This window comes from Carex rostrata, chromosome 29, assembly GCF_964058835.1.
Source record: "Carex rostrata chromosome 29, lpCarRost1.2, whole genome shotgun sequence".
NCBI lineage: Eukaryota > Viridiplantae > Streptophyta > Magnoliopsida > Poales > Cyperaceae > Carex > Carex rostrata.
In genome coordinates, this window is record NC_135946.1 from 5,210,554 (window position 1) to 5,220,385 (window position 9,832).

Here is a 9,832-nt window from a genome sequence, read left to right on the forward strand (position 1 = left end):
AAAATTATAAAATTTGGTCTCCAAGCAGATATTAATATGGAGAATAAGATGAACGGTTCGGATCGACCGTTTGGATTTTGAAAACTCGAATATTGAGCCGTAGCATAGAGGCCTCTATGCTATCCATAGCACCCCAGCCTAACTAGATCTCTCTCTATATATATCAGTGTTTTAAATAGCGCGCTATAGCGGCGCTATAGCGCCGCTATAGCGTTTTCCGACCAAAAAAGCTATGGCGCTATGCCCAAATAGCGCCGCTATAGCGCGCTATTCCGCGCTATAGCGCCGCTATTTGAGCATAGCGCGATTTTTTTAACCCGTACGCTATTTCGCGATAAACGCTATTTAAACCATTGATATATATATATATATATAGAGGAGGGATCAAGTTACAACAAAGTTACAACATCTATTTTTTTTCATTTTCAAAGTCCAAATCGTCGATCCAAACCGTTAGATATTCAATCTATATTAAAATGTGCTTGGAGACCAAATTTTACATTTTTTGAAATTTTTTTGCTATTTATTAAGATGGGTACAAAATCGCTGTTTTTTAATGGTGCAGAATTTTAATAAAAACAACGATTTTGTACCCATCTTAATAAATAGTAAAAAAATTTCAAAAAATGTAAAATTTGGTCTCCAAGCACATTTTAATATAGATTGAATATCTAACGGTTTGGATCGACGATTTGGACTTTGAAAATGAAAAAAATAGATGTTGTAACTTTGTTGTAACTTGATCCCTCCTCATATATATATATAGAGTTAGGCTGGGGTGCTATGGATAGCATAGTGGCCTCCCGTGCTACGGCTCAATATTCAAGTTTTCAAAATCCAAACGGTCGATCCGAACCGTTCATCTTATTCTCCATATTAATATCTGCTTGGAGACCAAATTTTATAATTTTATGAATTTTTTTACTATTTATTAAGCCACTTTGAAAATCGCTAATCCAACGGTTTTACTGTTTTGTGCAGCCACCGTTGGATCAACAATTTTGTAAAATACTTAATAAATAGTAAAAAAATTCAGAAAAATGTAAAATTTGGTCTCCAAGCAGATATTAATATGGAGAATAAGATGAACGGTTCGGATCGATCATTTGGATTTTGAAAACTTGAATATTGAGCCGTAGCACGGGAGGCCACTATGCTATCCATAGCACCCCAGCCTAACTATATATATATATATAATATAGAGATGGGCTATGGTGCATTGCAATGCATGAACCCCCTTATGCATTGCATTATAATCATGGATTTAAAGTCCAAACGACCAATCCGAACCGTTAGATGTTTAATCCATATTGAAATGTGCTTGGAGACCAAATTTTACATTTTTTGAAATTTGTTTACTATTTATTAAGCATTTTTGAAAATTGCTGTTTTGCTGTGAACAGTAAAAACAGTAAAATTTTCTGGACCATCAGATCAGCGACTTTCAAAATTGCTTAATAAATAGTAAATAAATTCCAAAAAATGTAAAATTTGGTCCCCAAGCACATATTAATATGAAGAACAAGATGAACGGTTCGGATTGGTCATTTGGACTTTAAATCCATGATTTATAGTGCAATGCATAAGAGGATTCATGCATTGCAATGCACCATAGCCCATCTCTCTCTCTCTCTCTCTCTCTCTCTCTCTCTCTCTATATATATATATATAGAGAGATAGGCTAATGTGCTTCCATAAGCACTTGGCCCGAAGTGCTGCCACCCCATTTTCGATTTTTCAAAATCCAAACAGTCGATCCGAACCGTTCATCTTGTTCTCCATATTAATATCTGCTTGGAGACCAAATTTTACATTTTTTTGAATTTTTTTGCTATTTATTAAGCCACTTTGAAAATCGCTGATCCAACGGTGAACCCCTGATTTTACTGTTTGGCAAGCCACCGTTGGATCAGCGATTTTCAAAGTGGCTTAATAAATAGAAAAAAAATTCCAAAAAATGTAAAATTTGGTCTCCAAGCAGATATTAATATGGAGAACAAGATGAACGATTCGGATCGACTGTTTGGATTTTGAAAAATCGAAAATGGGGTGGCAGCACTTCGAGCCAAGTGCTTATGGAAGCACATTAACTTATCTCTCTCTCTCTCTCTATATATATATATATATATATATATTTGCATATGTAAAGAGATATATATGCATATTTGCATATAAAGAGATATATATGCATAGTTGGCTTGCATTATTGGAGCATATACCACTAGTCATTTTCTAAAATTTTTGAAACCAGCAAAGTTACAAATTGTATTATTCTCTGCCCAAATTGGCAAAAATTGTAATATCAACACAACCTAAATCCAACTCTCTTATACGCACATGATATAGCAACCAATGTACCGGGTCATATATAGAGAAAGAATTCGCAATGCACAACAACCCGCTACATGGTGTAAACATTAAAATTGCCACAATAGATCATAATTTTTTTTTTGGAAGTGCTTTTGTTGGCTCCATTAAAACTTTAAATAGATGGTGTTGTGCTGTTATTTTTCAAGTTCCAAAGTTGGAAGTGTTTCAAGTTTGAAGGCAACCAGACCTTTTCTTTTCTCCACAGTAGTAGTTTTGACAAGTAACTTGATGTGACAAATGTTTAAATGCTTGTATGGTATATTTTCCTAGTAACTTCTCTTGTTTAGCATTATTAGTATATTACCCTCATATTTGAACTATTTATCTAATAAATTACCACTTTCTGAAGGGAGGAATTGCAAACTGATTTATGATAGTTTTGTGCTATATATCACTTTCCCTTTTTGCCTTTGATGAAATCTTAGACTTTTATTTTCAATTCCATATCTTTAAATATAACATCATTAAAAGAATAAAAAATAATAACAATCATAACATACATAAGCAACAAATTAAAGACATATTTAGCAAAAGAAAAAAAAAAAAAAAAACAAAGTGGAGACCATCAATCACATTGGCCAATAATAGAAATTGCATAAAAAAATCATTACAAAGAAGAGTGTGTAAAACGTTGCATAATTAGTTCCAACCTTAATATAAAGAAGTAAAATAATGACAAATGTTGTTAAAATGCCAAAAAAAATCTCCCTTAGTTGGAGAGAAACAAAGAATGAGGGCTTTATTATAAAATGGTCGGTGCAATTATTATTACTAAACCTTTGCATAAATCCAAGCCTATGGCGTCGCTTTCTGATAATTTTTGTATGCAACAAAAAAGGAACTATTAAAGCCTTTTCAATTTGGATGTAAAATGTGGTGCTTTCTATCAATAACAAGGCAAAGTTCCTCTCTTTTCTTCTTTACCTTGTAGTGGAAAGAAAGGCAATCTATTTATTAACTTGATAACAAATTAACAACTAGTTTGGAAATATTTCTCTTCAGAAATTGAAATAGAATATGACTAAGTTAGATAAAAGAGACACCAAACTTGTTAATTAATAATATCAAGGACAAAATTGCAAAAAAGCCCCTAAAAACATAGAAAATCTTTTTTTTGTGCTGACCAAAATATAAATATTTTCATGGATGCAAAGGGACTTAATAAATAGATTTTATTATTTTATAATCATTTGATGTAGATGTAATAGTTCTATTGTACCTTCAAGTTAGTGGCTCCTAACCTAATTGAGAAAGCAATATGTTTTGAAAGCGAAACTAAACTTCTTCATTTGTTTTTTTTGTCAATAGATTAAAATGAAGAAATATATACTCTAAAACCCAAAAACATGAACTTGTACCATTTTATTTCCATGTTTCATCAAAGAGTATTTTATGCTAACAAAAAGGATTTAAAAGAGAGATAATTTAGCCAAACAAAACACAAATCATGAATTTAGCCAAACACATATACTCTAAACCCCAAATTATGAATTTTGTTTTGTCCCATTTTATTTCCATGTTACATGAAAGAGTGTTTATGCTAACAAAAAGGATTTAAAAGAGAGATAATTTAGCCAAACAAAATCACAAAACATGAATTTTGCCAAACACATATACTCTAAAACCCCAAAACATAAAATTTTGTTTTGTCTAATTTTATTTCCATGCTTCATGAAAGTGTATTTATATCCTACCAAAAAAAGGGGGATAATTTAGCCAAACAAAAACACAAAATGCTTATTTTATTTGTTCACAACCCTTCACATTGTACACATGACATTGATATTTTTTTTAACCCATTAATAAAAAAAAACATAATTTTAGAGAACCAACTTGATTGGTTGTTTTACAAAAACTATAAGTACGAAATAGACTATTCGGCACCGAAGAGTTTTACAAATTTTCAGCATGATCTATAACACAAAAAGTGAATAACTCTTCGATATCAATTCGACACCGAAAAAATAATAATTAGTGTCGGAGAACCTATTTGATACTTATAATTTTTTAAAAAAAAACCAACTAATCAAGTTGGTTCTCTGCAATTCTGTTTTTTCATTCATGACTTATAAAAAAAATTCCATGACATTGACCTTAAAGGTATATATTATTGGGCTATCTCTATCTATATATCCTTCCTTGCAAAAGCAAAGAGGAATCAATCTATCAAAAATCAATCAAAAAAGTACATATTAAAAGACTGGAGAAGACAGTTAGTCACAAATGGAGATTATATAATGATCACCTCCATTAAACAAAGAGAAAGAGAGAGAGAAAGAGAAAGAGAGATCATTTAAGGTTGCTTGCCCCAATTTATACACAGTTCGATTACCTTTTGCTCCTTTCTCAGTTCTCAACTTCTCATAATACCAACCAAACCTTTTTCTTTTTCTCTTCTTCTTCACATACACTCTCTACCTTTCTCTTTCCTTCGCATAACCACTAAAAAGCTGCAATCTTTTTACCTTTCTTTCTCTCTTGTTTGCTTGCTAGATAGCAAAAACAACAGAGACCCAAAACCCCAATCAACACTGACTGCCATGTGGGACCTGAACGACTCGCCGGATTCGCCTGACAACTCACCGGAGACCTCCTTCTCTGGCGAGGGTTCCGGTGAGAACCTTGTCACGAGACAGTTCTTTCCTTCTGAGGAAGAGGTGGCGCCGCCTCAGGCTCAGTGGCTGGGCGTTGAGCTCCGTTCTCCAGCCCCCGTGGCACCACCTCCCGGAGCTGTAGCCGGAGGAGGAGGAGGTGCAGGAGCAGGCGGTGGTGGTAGGAAGAGTAGGCGGGGCCCACGCTCCAGAAGCTCTCAGTACCGGGGTGTCACCTTCTACCGGCGTACCGGTCGCTGGGAATCCCATATCTGGTACCACCTAATTTCTCTTTCTTATCCACAAATTTTTTCATAAAGAATCATGCTTTGGTTATCTCTTTTGGTGAATTTCATCTGAAATTAAAATTCTAGCTTCACCATTCCTTACTGGTACATGTGTTAACAAAATTAAAAAAAAAATTCTAAAAGCAAAATGAATTGTAGGGATGGAACTAGATTCTTGCTTTTGGTTTTGAGAATTTTTACTTTTTGGTTTTTTTTCCTTCTTTGTATATTGCTTATAACATCATGTCAATTTATTCCCTTCTCTTTGTTTCAATTTTATACAGGGATTGTGGAAAGCAAGTCTATCTAGGTAAAGTCTCCTCTTTTCTTCAATTGGTATTGCTTTCACTTCAAGAGAACAAAATTATTCATGGACCATTTTGTAAATAATATTTTTTCATTTATAGTTTACAATGACTTTTTATGCATTTGTTCTTTCAGGTGGATTTGACACTGCTCATGCTGCTGCTAGGTAAGATATTTCTCTATTAAGCTAACCAGAGCATTGGTTGGCCCCTGAAAAATACAATGCCAAAATTGTATTTCCACTAAATTACAAAAACACCCTTCAAATTATTCTAAATACCTTGACATGTTTATAGAATCAACTTTGTCAACCAAAGCATACATAGATTTGATCCATGTTTTTCCATCACATGAAATTCTTTGTTGGTACTAATTTGTGTTCTTTCCTTCTTGTTTTTATTTTATTTTAAAAGGGCGTATGATCGAGCAGCGATTAAATTCAGGGGTGTAAATGCTGATATAAACTTCAGTTTAGAAGACTATGAGGATGATATGAAACAGGTAACAAGTTCATATATATATATATATATACACACACACTTGACTTTATATATATACATATATCAGTTTCGAAAGAACTGCTAATGTGATTTTGATTTATTTTCTGAACAGATGAGTAATTTGACCAAAGAGGAGTTTGTACATGTGTTGAGAAGACAGAGCACAGGGTTTCCAAGGGGAAGCTCAAAATATAGAGGGGTCACATTGCATAAATGTGGAAGATGGGAGGCTAGAATGGGCCAGTTCTTAGGCAAAAAGTACGATAATATGCCCTTTTCATTTCATGACATATTTTCATTCTAACCCTTCAATTCTCACCAAATTCATGAAAATTTGCCAATTTAATTGTACCTCTGTACTATCTCAGTTCATTAATGTCATTATTTATTGTTAGTTTACTTTTTCAGATAATAACACTTGGTTTACTTGGCCTTTTTTAGTATATATATATATATAATCAGAATGTTAACGTAATTTAATTTTATTTAATGACAACTAAGCAGATATGTCTACTTGGGTTTGTTTGACACTGAAGTCGATGCTGCTAGGTACTTTCTTTTTATTTTACATAATATTCCTCAAAAAAAAACTTAAAATCAAGTGTCCTCTATTTAATTTACCGAAAGTTTGTTTGAAACAGAGCGTATGATAAAGCCGCAATCAAATGTAACGGCAAGGATGCTGTGACAAATTTCGATCCTAGTATATATGCTGAGGAGCTCGGTGAGACTGGTATGAACAAATTTACATAAGTTGAAAAAAAAAATTAAGTTTGGTAGTAACTTAGAGAAGTTGAATATATTGAATGATATGTTTTTTTTGTGTAGTTGTGGTAAGTGAGACCAATGAGCATAATTTAGACTTAAGTTTGGGTGCATCTGGTTCAAAACGGATAAATACGGACCAGATAGGAGAAGAAAGCAGTCCTTCGGGATCTGACCAGCCGGTCCCACGAGGATTTGAACTAGAAGTACAGCCAACTAATCGCACCATCAAACAAAAGGTATATATAATGCATAACATAACATAACATGCTTTTCTTTTTTCTCAAGAAGAATAGTTAGATCTCTTTCTAATCAATTAATTACCATTAATATTTTTGTTATTTTTGTTTCCTTTTTCTGAGTGTAGTGTGACGGTAACTTCATATCTCCTGTTGGAGAACAAAATCGGATGAAGTTTTCGTTTGGCAGTGGCTATGTGGGGCCCACACCCTCACCTCATCAGCAATTGACGCAGCATCAAGTTAGCTCTGCTGCCTTTCACCAAGTGAGTTTCTTTCTTTCAACCGCACTGAAAATTAGTGAACTCTTATATCATGTTCCATTGATTTGACACACACTTAGTACTAAGGTCTAAAGATAACGTTATAGGAACATGTCGTGGCAATAATATGAGAACACAATTGTGCCAATGTGCCTCTGTCATGTCATCTAGCATTCCAAATTCTTCCAAGGAATGCTTTGTGTCATATATATACATCATGTAACATACATGTCTTTTCATATATTCATACTTAGTATTAATTATTTCTTGTTGCAGTTCCCAAATCTTTCTTTGGCAATTGGCAATGAACAACAACAGCAACAGCAGCAACAAATGAGACCACAGATGTGGGCCCACAGTAGTGGTGGGCCCGTGAACTGGACTAGAGCGCTAGTGACGGCCCCGCATTATATGTTTGCAAACACGGCATCCGCCATGGCCTCAGCCACAGCAGCATCATCAGGATTCCCGCCACAGACGATCCGAGCAACCCCATCTTGGCTGCACCAAAATGGGTTTCATGCCTAAGAAGAAAAATTAGATGCCACCATCCCCACACTAACTATTTTAGGTCAATTTCTTCAATTGGAGGCAATCCCTTGTAGAAGTTTGCATTTGAATTTCTTTGCTTTTTGGTGTGAGAGAAAGGAAGTGGGTGTTTTTTTTATGTAAAGCTTCCTTGGATGGATAGTTGGATAGTTGCATCATCACCTCACCTCAAAAAATATCTCTTTCTCCTTTTAATTTATTATATATATAATATATAATATATATATTTTGTTGATTCACTTGTTTGCTACTTTGGGAGGTACTTTGCAAGTTGCAATGATAGTTGGTGTCACACCCAAAGCTCAATTTGTTTGGTCTCATGTTGCATCATTCAATTCTAAGTTGCGTCGGTGTGTGTTAGAGAGAGAAGAAAGTAGAGAGAGAAAATTGAGCTGGGTTGGATTCCTTGTTTCTTTTTTGGGTATTGCAATAATTGACCTAGGGTAGGGGTTTCTTTTCTTAGGTGCAATAAAAGAAACAAGGCCTAATTTCCAATTCTATTGATTGGAGTAGAGCTAGCTTGAGCTATCTTATCTATCTCCAAACTATACCCCACCACATATCACATCTCTCTCTCTCTCTTTCTCTCTACATCCTTTTCCTTGATACAGTGTTCCACTAATCAGTAGTGTTACTGTTTGTCAAGGACCTATGACCTACACCTATGTTGTTTAGCATAATAGATTAGGTCCTATATTTGCTCCTTGGTACAAGATGTGTCTGCCACAAATTATAAGCTAGTACAAATCAAAACGGTAAATTATTGATCACTCTTTTCTTGGATAAATATATTCTCTTTCCTGCCATGTTAATTTTTGTACCCATTAAGACTGTTCGGACTGTTCGGTGGATGTATAGAAATAGGAGTAGAACTAGGGTGCTCTTAAGCTCACCAAAGTTTTGGTGAGCTTAACTCTAAAATTCATCAAATCAATTTCAAATGATAAATCCGAACTGTTGAAACCCGCCTATCTTACGTGTGATGCATCTACATGTGAAATTTTTAAACATTCGAATTAATTTAGTATAAAGTCAAGCGGTCAAAATTAGAAGGTTAATAAATTAATTTTAGTGCATCCATTTTTTGAACGTTTTTGACCGCTTGACTTTATACTAAATTAATTCGAATGTTTTAAAATTTCACATGTAGACGCATCACACGTAAGGTAGACGGGTTTCAACGGTTCGGATTCGTCATTTGAAATTGATTTGATGAGTTTTAGAGTTAAGCTCACCAAAATTTTGGTAAGCTTAAGAGCACCCTAGTTCTTAGATTGAAAAAATTTTAAACTGATTTTTATTATTTATTTAAACTGAATTTTTTTCCCACATGAACAGTAAAATCCGAATATGTCCTAATTGATTGATATATAATTTGGACTGTCAAAATGCCCCAATAAGCATATATATATTTATTTCATAAAATTGGAAATCTACATATATTATGTCCTTATAGCTTAGTAGAACTAGGGTGTTCCTAAGTTCATTAAATCTCGTTGTGAACTCAACTCTAAACTTATCGAACTGGTTTTAAACGACGAATCCAAACTGTTGAAATCATTCTACCTTGCAAGTGATGCAACCATATGTGAAAATTCTGAAGTTTCGATTTAATTTAATGGAAAGTCAAGTGGTCAAAATTAAAAGGTTTATAAATTAATTTTAATACATTTATTTTTTGAATTTTTTTTCTATATATAAAATTAATTATAAATTTAAATTTTTTTGCATATAGACGTATCACTCGCAAGGTAGAAGGATTTTAATGATTTGAATTTGTTGTTTCAAGTCAATTCAATAGATTTTAGAGTTGAGTTCACAAAGGATTAGGTAAACGGAAATAAATATGCTGTGATTCTTTGGAATCACAGGGACCTGTCTTTTCAAATCAAACCATCCATTTTTTGGAATACACGGATCTCAAAAACAGTCAGTTTTAAGCACGAATTTCAAAACAATAAA

The 9,832-nt window shown here is 33.7% G+C and overlaps 1 protein-coding gene across 2 annotated transcripts; it reads left to right on the forward strand.

Moving 5' to 3' along the window:
• Positions 1-4,641: 4,641 nt before the first annotated feature.
• LOC144546367 (AP2-like ethylene-responsive transcription factor TOE3) lies at positions 4,642-8,109 on the forward strand. 2 transcript variants are annotated; one of them, XM_078294909.1, is made up of 10 exons: positions 4,642-5,236; positions 5,533-5,558; positions 5,690-5,720; positions 5,968-6,055; positions 6,167-6,312; positions 6,559-6,603; positions 6,696-6,787; positions 6,883-7,058; positions 7,187-7,324; positions 7,598-8,109. In XM_078294909.1, the coding sequence occupies exons 1-10, from the start codon at positions 4,911-4,913 to the stop codon at positions 7,847-7,849; spliced, it is 1,320 nt and encodes a 439-aa protein (XP_078151035.1). In that variant the 5' UTR covers positions 4,642-4,910; the 3' UTR covers positions 7,850-8,109. The 2 variants fall into 2 exon arrangements, with proteins under 2 accessions (XP_078151035.1, XP_078151037.1); XM_078294911.1 differs by having other exon boundaries at positions 4,716-5,236; positions 6,556-6,603.
• Positions 8,110-9,832: the final 1,723 nt, after the last annotated feature.

Bases quoted from the DNA above. Each gene is read 5' to 3' on its own strand.
- LOC144546367 (XM_078294911.1), top strand. From the start codon at position 4,911: ATGTGGGACCTGAACGACTCGCCGGATTCGCCTGACAACTCACCGGAG. The intron at 6,313-6,555 runs GTACGATAATAT...ATGACAACTAAG, and splicing joins GGCCAGTTCTTAGGCAAAAA to CAGATATGTCTACTTGGGTT. The intron at 7,325-7,597 runs GTGAGTTTCTTT...TTCTTGTTGCAG, and splicing joins GCTCTGCTGCCTTTCACCAA to TTCCCAAATCTTTCTTTGGC.